The 15,045-nt window shown below is 43.9% G+C and overlaps 1 protein-coding gene across 7 annotated transcripts in view; it reads left to right on the forward strand.

The window, feature by feature from the left end:
* Nucleotides 1-12,454, forward strand: part of OSBPL6 (oxysterol binding protein like 6) — a 131,392-nt gene extending 118,938 nt beyond the window's left edge. For 4 of the 7 annotated variants that reach the window (XM_038751555.1, XM_038751562.1, XM_038751558.1 and 1 more), the window contains 4 exons: nucleotides 1,243-1,387; nucleotides 3,626-3,752; nucleotides 4,862-4,984; nucleotides 9,638-9,746. In XM_038751555.1, the coding sequence (XP_038607483.1) occupies nucleotides 1,243-1,387; nucleotides 3,626-3,752; nucleotides 4,862-4,984; nucleotides 9,638-9,746 (504 nt within the window). Of the gene's footprint in view, nucleotides 1-1,242; nucleotides 1,388-3,625; nucleotides 3,753-4,861; nucleotides 4,985-9,637 lie in introns of all 7 variants that reach the window. The other 3 variants (XM_038751557.1, XM_038751556.1, XM_038751561.1) reach the window with 1 other exon arrangement.
* The last annotated feature ends 2,591 nt before the right edge of the window (nucleotides 12,455-15,045 follow it).

Consider the following 15,045-nt stretch of genomic DNA (forward strand, 5'->3'; position numbering starts at 1 on the left):
AGTACCAGGGCCATCCATCTCTTTTTACAAGTATACCCTAAGCGTATCATTATTATGATTAGAATTATCAACAGAAAATCATTATCCTTACCCTCGGGGAGATACAGTGTGAAGTCTAAAAGGCTCACACACGTAAATGCCCACACTCACAAACCTGCCACACGCAAAGGCTCTCCTTATTCATTCTCTCTGGACATGTTGTGAGCAGCAGCTGTTTTTATTGACTGTCTACTATGTGCAGAGTACCGTACTGACGAGTGGCTACAAAAAAATAGGAGACATAGCCCCTGCCTTTGAGGAGCTCACAATCTAATCAATCAATCGTATTTATCGAGCGCCTACTGTGTGCAGAGCACTGTACTAAGCGCTTGCGAAGTACAAGGTGGCAACACATGGGAAGGAAGCAGGAGAAGCAGCATGGCCTAGTGGATAGAGCACGGGTTTGGGTTCCAATCCTGGCTCTGCCGTTTATCTGCTGTGTGACCATGGGGAAGTCACTTCACTTCTCAGTGCCTCACTTACCTTATCTATAAAATGGGGATTAAGACTGTGAGCCCCATGTGGGACACAAACTGTGCCTATGCTCTTAGCCTTTGACCTATTATATATTTGGCAATTTGGGTCTGTTTTTTTATCTTATTTTTTTTTTTTGTTAAGCACTTACTGTGTGTCGGGCACCATACTAACTGCTGTGGTGGTTACAGGTCATTCAGATTAGTCACAGCCCAAGTCCCACATAGGGCTCACAGTCTTAATCCCCATTTTACAAATGAGGTAACTGAGGCCCAGAGAAGTTAATTGACTCGCCCGAGGCCACACAGCAAACAAGTGGCGCCAGGATTAGCACCCACATCCTCTGGCTCCGAGGCCTGTACTCTCTACCCCTTGGCCATACTGCTACTCAGAAGCACTTTCTGAGTGAGTTCAGAGCACTGTACTAAGCACCTGGGAGAGTACAGTGCGATGGAGTTGGTAGTCACTATCCCTGCCCAATAAGAGCTTACGGTTTTCAGTCTATTTGTGTAAATACGAAGCCCCGTGTTATAAAATGGCTGTGGGAGGCTCCTTAGTTGAGCTCAGAGCAAGTATGGAGCCCGTGGCACTAGGAAGGAGAGCTCCCGAGTCCCTCCCTCTTCAGCAGGGTTAGAGGGTGGTGCCCGCATTTCCCAGAATCATTTCAGCCCAGCGAGGATGTAGACGTGATGGCAGATGGGGGTCTCTTTGGGGTTGTGCACCTTACAGGTGAATTATTGGAATTCCAATGTAAATGAAGTCCAAGGAGTCGTCATGGATCAGGAAGGAAAAGCGGTCCACCGCCTCTTCGGGAAGTGGCACGAAGGATTATTCTGTGGCGTGGCACCTTCGGCCAAGTGCATCTGGCGACCGGGTGAGATGTATTCACTGGAGGTTCCGTGTGTGGTGGTAGTGGTGAGAGGAGAGGGGTGGTGGGTCACTCAATCCAGGGAACGTAATTAAGCCCCTTTCCTACGGCCTGCCCGTTGAGCCGTTCTCCCTTAATCGGCTTTTGCGAATCAGATGTTCTCTGGCTGTTTTAGCAAGTACAGATATTGGCAGCGTATCTTATTTCCACCTAGTTGGCACTTTCAAAGTGTCCCAGACTTGAGCCAAATTATATATTGTAGCGACAAATCAGGAACAGAGAGGAAGCTCCCTTATTTAAAAAAAAAAAAAAAAAAAACAGGGCTACTTCTGGTCAGATTGGCTCATTGTAACAAGACTAAAAGCATTTAGGAACCCAGAAGAATGTATGCGAAACCCATTAGATATTTATGTCCTAAACCAAGAGAAGGACTTCACCTTGTTATTGGCAAGGATGAATTTGTCTTCTGCCTGAGAGCTTTCCTTTGTTGCAAGAGGGTGATGCCAGAAGAAGTACCCTGAAGTGATGGGGGGGAGAAAAGGGGAAGGGGAGGGTGAACTCGTGGAGAACTACCCTCTGGATTACACCGTTTGCTGAGGTCAGAGGGGCTGACCCAGCCAGGACGTACAACTTCTTCAACTCCCTTTCGCGTTGCCCTGACTGGCTCCCTTTATTTTTTTGATGGCATTTATTAAGCGCTTACCATGTGCAAAGCACTGTTCTGAGCACTGGGGAGGTTACAAGGTGATCAGGTTGTCCCACGGGGGCTCACAGTCTTAATCCCCATTTTACAGTAACTGAGTCCCAGAGAAGTTAAGTGACTTGCCCAAAGTCACACAGCTGACAAGTGGTAGAGCTGGGATTTGAACCCATGACCTCTGGCTCCAAAGCCCGGGCTCTTTCCACTGAGCCACGCTGCTTCTCTGTTCACTCCCCACCCCCTCCCAGCCCCACGGCATTTCATGTTATTTATTTATATCCATGTGTGTCTCCCCTTCTAGGCTGTCAGCTCGTTGTTGGCAGGGCAAGTGTCATTATATTGTTATATTGTCCTCTCTCAAGTGCTTTGCGCAGTACCCTGCACACCCATTAATAAATACGATTGGCTGACGTACGAGCATTATTTAATGCATTGGAAGATGCTGTTAACTTGAGCAAAAGAGATGATCAGAAACCCTTTAGCTCGCTGCACATCCTCAAGGAGCTGAGCCAAACCAAAGCAGTGCTTTTAAAGGAAAAGTGGAAACCAGCTTCCCCAAATATTAGAGCCCGGAAGGATGTGTGCGATTTTCCTGCTGTTTGTTGGCTCCCAACGAAATGCATCACGTTTCTTGTTGATGCCAAAAAATTCCCGGAGATTTCCCCTGAGAGCCACTCCTGCCCTGCCCAGTCAGTCAGTCATATTTACTGAGCTCTTACTCTGTGCAGAGCACTGTACTAAGCGCTTGGGAGAGTACAATATAGCAATGGAGCAGAACGAGCTTAAAGTCTAGAGAGTATAAGACAAGCAAGACAGGAGTCTTGCTCAGGCAAACTTACACGCACATAGCAACTCGTGAACCAGAATCGTGCAACGAAAGATGATCTTCTCTGCAGAGATATATATAGCAGATTGCTGCAGTGGGTTTACTTATAAAATAATTCACTCACTGCCCCATCAGCCTAGCAGTCCCTGATATTTACTGAACACCTCTTGTATGCAAAGCAGAAGCCAAATGTGTGAACTTTAAGCTTAAGTGACTTACCTAATTTGCCATCAAAATTCCCCCCAAAAGTCAAATCAACTTTTAATTAATTTGCTTGGCTGTTTTCAAACAATAAATCCTCGATTTCATTGGGAATACTTATTTGGAAGATTTTGTTAATTGGCAGTAAGCCAATAGATGAATTTTATCTAGCTTCTAGCTAGCTAATTTGGCTCTCTTTAAACACTCTAAGCTTTAAGGGAAAAAATGAAATATTTTAACCACTGTATCCCATCATACAGAACTAATAATAAAACCGTCATTTGTTTGCAAACGAATCTATAACCTCTATAAATATATCGACCAGTTTGGGTAATGAATTTTAAGGTTTTACAGTTTCCTCTATGTAATAAGGAGAATGAAAATCCCTCTCAGTATCCAGAATGAATGCGTATTTGGGACTGTACAAATGATGTTCTGCTGCAGATGAAGCAGACTTAGTGATACGTAAACTTCACGGGCAAACTGAGCCTTTTCTGTTTTCCACCGTTTCTTGCAGGATCCATGCCAACCAATTACGAACTCTATTATGGCTTTACGAGGTTTGCTATTGAACTCAATGAGTTAGATCCTGTCCTGAAAGACCTTCTCCCACCAACAGATGCTCGATTCAGACCAGATCAAAGGCAAGAGTGTGACTGATGTCTGAAACAGCTTCATAGAATCATAAGACTCAAGGGGCTCTTTGGCAGTCGCTTTAAGCCTCCCCATTTAGAGGAGAAGCATCCTCATGCCCTAGGAGACAGATTTTTATTGGTGGGCTTAAGGGGTAATAGTGATAATATTGTTAAGTGCTTACTATGTGCCAAGCACTGCACTAAGCACTGGAGTAGATACAGAATAATCAGGAGAGGCACAGTCCTTGCCCCGCATAGGTATCACGGGCTAAGGGGGAGGAGGAGCAGATGTTTAATCCCCATTTTACAGATGTGGAAACTACTTGCCCAGAGTCACACAGCTGCCAAGTGGCAGAGGCAGAATTAGAACCCAGGTACTCTGACTCCTGGGCCTGTGCTCTAAACTCTAGGCGTCTTAACCACAGGCCAAGGAAGACCCAAAAAACGGCTTCTGTGTGGTCTTTCCAGCCTCCTGACTCTAGGAATGCAGCAATATGGGAATTGCACGATGACCCTTGTGAGTCCCCTGCTTTTTTTTTTTTTTTTCCTTACTGGTATTTAAGCGCCTATTATATGCCAAGCACTGTACTTAGCATTGGGGTAGATAAGCTAATCAGGTTGGACCTAGTCCATGTCCCACATGGGGCTTAAAATCTTAACCCTCATTTTGCAGATGAAGTAACGGAGGCCCAGAGAAGCGGGGTGCCTTTTCTAAGGTCACACAGCAGACGAGTGGCGGAGCCGGGATTAGAATCCAGCTCCTTCTGACCTCTAGACCTGTGCTCTGTCCGCTAGGCTACACTGCTTTTCTGCATCTAGCTTAGTGGTGTTATAATCATCTTCTGTGAGTCTGGATCGATTGGCTACACCTCGGAGACCAAATCTGTTTCACATAATAATGATGGTATTTGTTAAGTGCTTACTATGTGCCAGGCACTGTACTAAGCACCGGGGTGGATACAAGCAAATCAAGTTGGACACTGTCCCTGGGGGGGCTCACAGGCATCTCGTCTGAACACCTATACATTTTGCATCTCGGAAGGAAACCCCTCCAGCCTGCATTTGGCCTGAGAAAATGACGCGGGTCATTTTGTAACAAGCGTATGTCCCCCTGTTAGGTTTTTGGAAGAAGGGGACCTTGAAGCCGCCGCCTCGGAGAAGCAGCGGGTAGAAGAGCTTCAGCGGTCCCGGCGGCGATACATGGAAGAAAACCGTCTTGAACACATACCAAAATTTTTTAAGTAAGTCGATTCACTTACTTAAAGCAGGCAGAAGTTGGGGGGAGAATGCAGAATTCAAAAAAACAAAAAAAACTGTCATTTTGCCTTTATCTCATTGTATTCACTGCGTAAGGAGCAGCATAGCCTAGTGGAGAGAGCATGGGGACCTGGGAGTGGGAAGGCCCTGGGTTCTAATTCCACCTCAGCCACTTGTCTGCTTAGGGACCTTGTGAAAGTCACTTCACTTCTTTGGGCCTCAGTTACCTCATCTCTGAAATGGGGATTAAGAGTATGAGCCCCACGTGGGACATGGACTAGATTCAACATGGTTATCTTGGATCTGTTCCAGCACTTAATACAGTGCCTGGTTCAGAGTAAGCGGTTAACAAATACCATAGGAAAAAAAACCCAACGTTGCTACGTGCCCAATCAATCAATCAATCGTATTTATTGAGCGCTTACTATGTGCAGAGCACTGTACTAAGTGCTTGGGAAGTACAAATTGGCAACGTATAGAGGCAGTCCCTACCCAACAGTGGGCTCCCAGTCTAAAAGGGGGAGACAGAGAACAAAACCAAACATACTAACAAAATAAAATAAATAGATAATAAATAAATAAAATGCCCACTTTGCAGTAGATGCTGGGGAAAGTGCAGGTGTAAGCATCTCTGATTCTCAGGGTCTCCCAGTCAGAGAGGGGCGGGGGGTAGAAGGGAAACTGGAGATGGTCACACAAAGTATGGTCAAATTAAAAATAGTGAAAACAATACATTAACTCCAAGCCCCATGCGGGACAGGGACTGGGTTTGATTTGCTTGTGGCGTATTAATCCCTGTGCATGGTACAGTGCTTGGCACATCACCAATACTATTATTATTAATAATAATAAGTCACAAAAATCACAAGAGCTGTGGTGTATGTTGCCGCTACAAGAACAGTTTTCAGGTTCTTCCTTACTTCACCAGGGTCATCCCTGATCCAACAGTAACAACTTCCCCAGTGTTCTAACGGTTGTTGCAGGTCAGTTAAATCAGCGGGATTTATTAAGCACTTACGGTGTGCAGAGACTGTACTAAATGCTTGGGAAAGCACAATACAACAGAGTCGGTGGACACGATCCCTGCCCACAAGAGGTTTACAGACTTCAGGGGGAGACCGACATTAAAATAGATGAGGGAGAGGGGAAATCGAGCAGCTGTTCACCTTCTGCCAGTCCTGCCGAAGAGAGTTAATGCTTTTGGATCGCTGTTTCTAAAAGTGTTGGTTTAGTGTCTTTCCTGTGCACAGAAGCTTAGGAGAGTGAGAATTTTTGCCTCTGAACCACTGAACCTTAAAAGACTGCTGTGAACACCAGATAAATGAGGCAGTTCATGCTTTCTGGCTCTAGACTGTGTCCTAGAAGCAAGAGATAGTCACTTTGACTTGTTTCCATTCTACCAAATTGGAAAGGCAACTCATTTGATTCTCCGCCTCTCTGGTTGCTTTGATTACCCCCTACAAATGGCCTTGGGTCGATCAGTACTAGTGGCCAGCACTTTCAGAATTCACTAGTCCCTTCCTAGAGGCGCAGTAACGAGGCCGCAGTGACCCAGGTTTTATTGCTGTCTGAATGTAGATGATGCTTGAGCTGACTCTTTTAGACTGTGAGCCCACTGTTGGGTAGGGACTGTCTCTATATGTTGCCAACTTGTACTTCCCAAGCGCTTAGTACAGTGCTCTGCACACAGTAAGCGCTCAATAAATACTCTTGCTTTCTCAGTGGGCTGTTCAAGTTGGAGGTCAGACTGGGTCATGTATCAGACATCCCTGTCAAACGTGGGAAGCAGGGTGGCCTAGTGAAGCTAGCACTGGCTTGGGAGTCAGAGGACATGAATTTCCTCCTGCCACTTGTCTGCTTTTGTGACTTCGGGCAAGTCGCTTAACGTCTCTGTGCCTCAGTTACCTCTAAATGGGGATTAAGACTATGAGCCCCATGTGGGACATGGACTGTATCCAATCTGATTAGCTTGTATGTATCCCAGCACTTAGTAGAGTGCCTGGCACAGAGTACGTGGTTAACAAATTCCATTTAAAAAGAGCAACAAACAAAAGAAAGCAAAATGAGCCTTCTTAAATGAGGGATTTCCTACCAGCTGTCCGACTTCATTGTGGCTGGATGGAAAGTAGTGGTGAGGATACTCAAGATGGTATCTATTTGAGCATGTACTAGATAGAGCTGGAAAGGTTTTTCTTTTTCCCACTACGATCTCTCCAGTTGGGAGGGCTGTGTGGTGGACTTCCTTGTTCTTGGGAGCTGTCCTGGGCTCAGGGAACTGGCACGAACAACTCTCCAAGTTAGCATTTCTGGGGTGACCCCTCCTTCCCTCCACACCCACACACAAGTGAGCGGAGCAGTTCGTGACTCAGAAAACATTAGTGCCGGGTCACCTCTGCTAATATTAGTTTGGCCCTTAAGACCCGTTCTTCTAAGGAAAGGCTAATCCAGAAATCGATTTTCCACGGGAAGATTCCTTGCCGAAACTGGACCTGTCCCAGGCAGGCTGAGCCAGCGTCGGCAGGGGCACTGCTAATTAGTGTGTTGTTGAACAGAAAAGCCAGCAAAAGAAAGTGACTTGGCTATCCTCGGCCTCCCTGTAGATGCCCTCACTCTGCTCTCCTCTACACAAGGGTGGCTTTCTTTCTTTCAAAAATATATTGCAGGAAGAGGATAACAAGAATCTTATCAAGTACTTAATGAGCCATTAGGACACGCACCCAGGAGAGAATATGGGACCTTAAATTTTAATGTTATTTGATCTCAGACTGTAAAGACCCTTACAGATTGATAACCTCAGAGCGGGATATCCAGTAGCGGTGGAATTATGTCTTTTATACCATTCAGTTTCATTTCCCCCAGTGCACAATGTTCTGTACACCGTAGAGTGCTAAAGCCGGAGTGGATCTTCAGCTCCTTTGATTTCAAGCTCTCTAAAGTGACGAGATCCAGGTTCCATACCAAAAAGACTGCAAATACAATTTCTGGGGCATTTCTTTATGGTATTTCTTAAGCACTTTCTATCTATCAAACCCTGGGATAGATACAAATTAATTAGGTTGGACACAGTTCCTGTCCCACTTGGGGCTCACAGCGGGGGAGTTGATGGAATGGGGAGAGATTTGGAAGAACCAGGAGAAAAATCATGGTTAGTCCAGATCACCTCAACCCATCGTAAAAGTCCTGGATACAAGAATTTAGCTTTAGTTCACAGGGAGAGAGACAGACACACTAGACCGAAATGCTTGCACTTCCCTATTTCCATGGTGTTCAGTAAATAGGCATCTTTCCATAAATACCCAGTCAACTTTCTTTAAATACAGAAACACAATTCTATAGTCCCAAACTTCTTTGCACTTTATTTTTGTATGGTGTTTAAGTGCTTAGTATGTGCCAGGCATTGTATACAGCACTATGGTAGATAAAAGCTAATCAGGTTGGACACAGCCCCTGTCCCACTTAATAATAATAATGATGGCATTTATTAAGCGCTTACTGTGTGCAAAGCACTGTTCTAGGCATTGGGGAGGTTACAAGGTGATCAGGTTGTCCCACGGGGGGCTCACAGTCTTAATCCCCATTTTACAGATGAGGTAACAGGCACAGAGAAGTGAAGTGACTTGCCCCAAGTCACACAGCTGACAGTTGGCGGGGCCGGGATTTGAACCCATGACCTGACTCCAAAACCTGTGCTCTTTTCCACTGAGCCATGCTGCTTCACATGGGGCTCATGGTCTTAATGCCCATTTTACAGATGAGGTAACTGAGGCTTAGTGAAATTAAGTGATTTGCCTAAGGTCGCACTGCATACAGATGGATAAGGCAGGATGAGAATTCTGGTCCTTCTGACGCCCAGGCCTGTGCTGTCCATTAGGCCATGCTGCTTCTCAATCATCATCATCATCATCAATCATATTTATTGAGCGCTTACTGTGTGCAGAGCACTGTACTAAGCGCTTAGGAAGTACAAGTTGGCAACATACAGAGACAATCCCTACCCAACAGTGGGTTGAATATATTACTTATGACTCACCATGTGTAGATATTTTTGCAAATAGGGGGTCAGAGCAGTTGGGAGAGTGGTAGTGAGGAGTGGGATGAGAAACCCACTAGTTGGTATTTGTATCACGGAGGTGAGTTATATAAAAGTCAAGAAGCTCTGTGTTCTGAAAATACCACTTGATTAGGACATCTTGAATTAATCAATCAATGGTATTTAGTGGTTGCTTACTGTGCATAGGGCACTGTACTAAGCATTTGGGGGAGTAAATAAATAACAGAGTTGGTATTCACGTACCCTGCTCACAAGGAGCGGAGTCCAGTTAATCCATGAGATTTATTGAGTGCTCTGTGTGCAGAGCACTGAACTAAAGGCTCGGGAGAACTTGGTATATCCCCTGCCCATAACGAGTTTATAATCCAAGTACAAGGGCAAACACAGAAGGGAGTGGGAGAAGAGGAGAGGAGGGCTTAGTAGGGGAAGGAGGAGACGTGCTTTTAATAAGGCTGTGGAGGCGGGGAGAGTGATCATCTGTCAGATCTGAAGACTCCAGCAGAGTCAGATTTCTAGATACATTGCAGGCAAGGGGAAGGGGATGTGATTTTCTTTTTCCCTAATGTTTATTTTCGTATCTCGACAGAAAAGTCACTGACGCCAATCAGAGAGAAGCTTGGGTTTCCAATGACACGTACTGGGGACTGCGGAAGGAGCCCGGCTTTAGTAAAGTAGAAAGCCCCGTGCTTTGGTAAACTGCGAATGTAGACCGAGTAAACATATCACTCTCTGAACGAATAAATAACTATGCACAATTATGTTTCTTATAGCTAAACGTGGTTTGTGGGTCTCCAGGAAACCTACCATTTGCTTTTATATTCATCTTTATAATGGACTTTCAAAAGTGCATTAGGCCAGGCCCCTCTCCCCACTCCTGGATCCTTCTGTTTGTGCTGCAGCCATATTCCTTAAAATGGTCCTCGAGCTGGGAATGCGGAGTCAAAGGAACCAATCCAAATAATCCCAAGTCAGACGAACCGGTAGAGGAAAGCGAACTGGAAACTCGCGCTTTAAAGCCGACGGGGAGCGTTAAAGTGCGTCTGTGCGGAAACATCTCAGTGGGATCACTTGCCCCCGGAGAGACAAGGCTTGGATAAAAACCTCCTGCGTGTTGAACAGTTGGTCAGTTTGGCTTGCGGTTTGTCTGTCCCTTGATGTGATTGATGTGTTTGCACTGGCCTTGCCCAAAAGACATCTCGTGCTCTTTGGAATCCTAATCCATTCATATGCCATTGTCCATGCCTTAAGAAATACGAAGATGTAACAAAATCAGTTGTTGTCAAATGGTCTTTTCGGTTTGCCTGCAGGCCACACCTCTTAGAAGCTGAGAGGGCCTGCGTTGGGTTTCTGAGTGATGGTGTGACTAATGGAAAAGAGTGAGTACAGAGTAGTGGGAAACATTGTTTAGTCATTGGCATAAATCATCTGATAGGGAAAAGGAAAATCAGGCTCGTGCTTAGAACCCATTCATTTTGCTGTCCAACAGCTTGCGATCTGAAAAAAATCTGTGATCATACCTGCCCCTGATTTTTCTTGACCTCAACTTTCGGTCTCTTGTTCCTAGTTCTTTATTTAATCTATTTTGATCTTTTTAGCCATTTAAAAAGCCTACGATAACATTTTAGTGGGAAGAGCACTCTAGAGTTAATCTCCAATTCCCCTCTGCTTTTTGAGGGTCCCTGTTCAAATTCCACAGTGGAATTACTGAAGTGGAAAACTTATGGGTTGTTTTTTTTTAATACGTGTTGTTCAAATGTGCTCTGTGCAGAACCGAGCTCCACTCCAAAAGTGATCTGTACTTTGTAATGATTTACTGTTACCACAAGACCCATTACAGAGTATTTACATAGAGGAGGAAGTTTTTCATTGGAATGATATAAAATGTAAAATAGATTCTAAAGAAAATGGGGAACCTATTTGTCTACTTTGAGCTCTTTCGTCCCCTATTCCGATGGATAAATCCCCTTCCATCACTATTGCTACAGAAATCACTTAACCGGGCTCAATCATAAATATGTTTGTGTGTGTTTTACTTTAGTTTTGACTTCTGTCTTCAGGCATGGAATTCTATCTTAAACTCTCGACAGTGAGAATATTGAATACATATATTTTTGCAACTTGGTAGTTTCAGTATTAATGATTTCTCCAGCAAAAGCAATGCAGATTGAAGCAGCGAGGTAGTTTTACAGGTGTTTTACAGGTGTTACTGAGACAGTATGAATAGCAATAGAATGAGAAGCTTTGCTAATGAGAGCATTAGGTGATAACAGAAAAAAAAAATTCTCTACAGGAGGCGAAAATTTTTCTGACTCTAAGGGAGCAAGTTTTGCACCGGTTTAGGTAAGGAAAAACAATGTTGTTTCATTTCCAGTAAGCAGACCCTGGTGCCTTTCTGACTTGAGGAATACCGGTCTCTTTTCCATCCACCCTCCGGCTGTTTATTTCAGTACCGCTCCCTATCTCCCTTGGGCGTGCACCGTTAAATCGAATTCTCTTGCCCTCTGGACAGTGAATTATGGGGTCAGGTAGCAAAGCAGCAAGGCAGTGGCTAGAAGGTGGATTTGACATTCAGCGTGGTGCTGGAACAGTCAGCTCAAGGCTTGAAATTGGAAGGTGGAGTGCGGGATGGGAATAAAGATGAAGTCGGAGACGCCGTTGTCCATGGAGTGACTACCGAGCTTCATTGTTCCGGGTGGCAGGGAGTTAAGGAGCCGCTGCTGAGCAGAAAGCAGGGCACCAAGATGGGCAGGTGAGTGACTGCCAGATCTGGCGTGAAACTCACCTTTCGATATATTATTCTTTCTAGCTTACTTATCCCCTAGCGTTCCTTGGGCAAATGTGAGTCAGGAACATGCCATAATCAGAACAGAATATAATTTCTCAACCCCGTGGGCCAAATCACCTTTTAAGATTTGAGCACTTGGTTAGACTGTCCTTGAAATTTTCATAAGCTTTATAAAGTTAGAAGGTATATTTAATGCACATAACCCAAAGGAAACTCAGACTTCAGTGTCTGTATTTATACCTCATATTTCATTTCCTATTGATGTTTTCTTTGCACAGTTGTGAGGTTTATTGCCCTTTGGCTTTGTACCTAGTACTTCTAAAATTAGTTCGAACAGTAAAAATAAGGATTAATGTTGGGCAGCTCTTTGGTAAGAGCTGATTTATTTCTTGAAGTTTTCAAGCTGTTTCTAGTTTTCACAGTTGAAAAGAAAGTAGCATAGAGTGAGACAAATTTGGTTTCTCTCTTCATTTTCTTTTTGTGTGTATTGTTCACGACCCCTTTTGACTCATTGTGTTTGAAGTAACTGATTTGGGTTGCTTTATTTAATCAAGCGTGCTCTATTACTGGATGGCAGCAATAAAAAAGGAATGATTTTGTTCCATGAATATCACCACCTCAGTTAGCCCCACAGACCTTTCGACTTTTAACAATGTTGTGTTTTACTAAAGATTTCACCTTTGCTGGCTAAAAAGTCTGAATAACTGTTTCTTTCATTTTTAAATGATAATGGGAAAAAATGACCACCTCAGGTCATCTGCACCCTTGTGAATTTCAAAGGTGGCATAGAGGAAGAAATAATGTCTAGGCCCCCATTCGGTTCAAGCCTCCCATTGTAAAGGTCAACTTGATCCCAGATTTGTTCACCTCTCAAATATCTGCTTTATAGTTCATCTGGACCTTTTGTGGCTTCTTGGGCCCTGCTCTCCCCTTCTGACCCTTGGGTAACTTACATGTCCAATAGCACCTCTCTACAGGGATAGAAAGGAAAGGACATTTAAATGGTCAATTTGCTGCTCGTTAGCATCTTTAGCCAAAGTGTTGGTGGAGGAGAGCATCAGGGATAATGGCTGAATCAGACCCAATACCCATCAATCCCAAATTGTGGCTCCCAAGAGGGCAACAACATGCTTGATGAACAGTGCCAGGCTGGCCCTGTTTTACTGGTTTTGGTAGTCTACCCTACATCCCTAATGTTCCCTCTAGGAGCCCATCATCTATTACTTGCTCATGAATTTAGTCAGACCCCCTCTTGAACCTATTGCTGCTTCTTGTGGAACTAAATACATTTCCTATTTACCACTTACTGTGAAAAAAAGCGGTTTCTTTTTGTTTGTTTTGAAGCTCCCGTCGTTGATCTCCCATGGATGTTCTCTTGTCCTGCTGGCATAGGATTTGGTAAATAAGTTCCCTGTTTGCCCTGCCCACACCTTTCCTGAATTTGTAAGCTTTTATCAGGAGTTAATCGTGCCCCCCCCACTCCACCTTTGTCTTTCCAAACTGCAGCATCCTTATCTTTTTGGTTGTTTTTGGAATTAGCTATAGATTTCAAATATCCATGCAGTTTCTATTAGCCATGTGTGATATCTGGTAATTGGGAGTAGACTTGATTGAGAGGTATGTAATAAGGGTAGCCCAAAAGAAAACGCTGGTTTACCAAGCATGGATCATATCCATTATGTTAATGATTTTTACATCACTGTGTGTTCTGAACATCTAAATAAATCAGATAGGAATCCTTGTTTTTAGTATTTGCAGAATTGCCACATCAATGAAGGACCTGATAAGACTGACTTTGCTGTTGGGCATTTGAGAAACGTACGACTTATCCTGACGCTCAAGGCCTAGAGTGATTTATCAAGGTCCTTTTTGTAATTCTTTTCATTGCATTTCTCGTTTTGTGTGGTTGGAGAGTGGTTTCATCCCAAGCCCTGTCGTCTTTGTGAATTACTTTGATGTTCGGAGCAAAAGTGTCTATTTCCGCCACCTTCACTGTTCACCCATTTCAGAAAACTGTCGTCGTTTAGAAGGTTTTGGCTTGGCTTACCTCTGCATACAAACAATTTAAATGACGATCGTTAAAATTCCAGTGTTAGGCTTGTGAGCCTTGTCTGAGAGTAGGTCCCATTTGACTTCAGTCTCAAAGCAGCCCCTGCTTTATCGGGCATTTCTATCCCTCAAAATTGCTGTTTATAATGCATTCCCTCTCCTAAACCCTCTGATGTTAGACCCTCATGTAGACCCTCATGAGTGGGCAGAGAAGAACTAGAGTCCATATTCTATTGTTTTATTTTTACTGGACTGATAAGTTAAGCTTATGTAAAATATGCAGTATTTGTGCATGACTAAGTCTAAACACTGCAGCGGGCCTCTTGCTGAACACTTTCAACTGTTATGGATTAAAAGTATGCAGTGCAGAGTTGCACATTACATTATCCCAATGTCCCCAAATCGAACTTATTTTCTGTTTTCTCCTGCTTATTTTTTAATTGACTCTGCAGAGTAAGGTTTTTTTTTTTTCCCTTCTAATAGATTGAAGGGTTCTGTGAGCCTCTCCTTTCTACACCCCCTTCTCCTTTGTTCTGACAGTGGTTTCAAGGCAGCACCAGATGGGGAATCAGGTTTGTACCATGCCTTTTTCTCCATGTTGTCTTTGAACAAGTCTATAAACCAGTGGCAGTCTTACTGCTGTTCAAAATGCTACAAATGTAAGTCTTCCCTTGAGCAATACATTTTCCCCCCCTATTCTTGGAATGTTGTTTTCTGCTTAGATATTTAGCAAGGGAAATAGATCCCTAGAATACTTTTAAAAGCTATTTATTTCAAATATTTCGTTCAGTCACTTTAAGTGGGATACTGTGCATTTGTAGTTATAACTACAGCACCTGGCGCTACACACAAAAAGTATGACAGTGCAAAAGGGACAACCTTTTTTTGCGTACATTACGACCGGGATTTTGGGTCCCACTCTGATCTTTACGGCCACACACGCAGTCACGTGTGAACTTCTGCCTCAGTGGTGTCTTTGAATATGAAGGACAAATATATAAAAAAGTATAAATGCTCAAATGAAAAATCGCCTCCCTCATAGCAAAATGGCCATTTAGAGGAATGAATGGGATTCTGTTGTGTTCAAAACAGTTGTGTTCATGCTGAACTAGCTTGTAGTGCTGGAAGAGCCATTTTTTTAATCTTTTTTTCTTTAAATG

This window comes from Tachyglossus aculeatus, chromosome 9, assembly GCF_015852505.1.
Source record: "Tachyglossus aculeatus isolate mTacAcu1 chromosome 9, mTacAcu1.pri, whole genome shotgun sequence".
In the NCBI taxonomy this organism is placed as follows: Eukaryota; Metazoa; Chordata; class Mammalia; order Monotremata; family Tachyglossidae; genus Tachyglossus; species Tachyglossus aculeatus.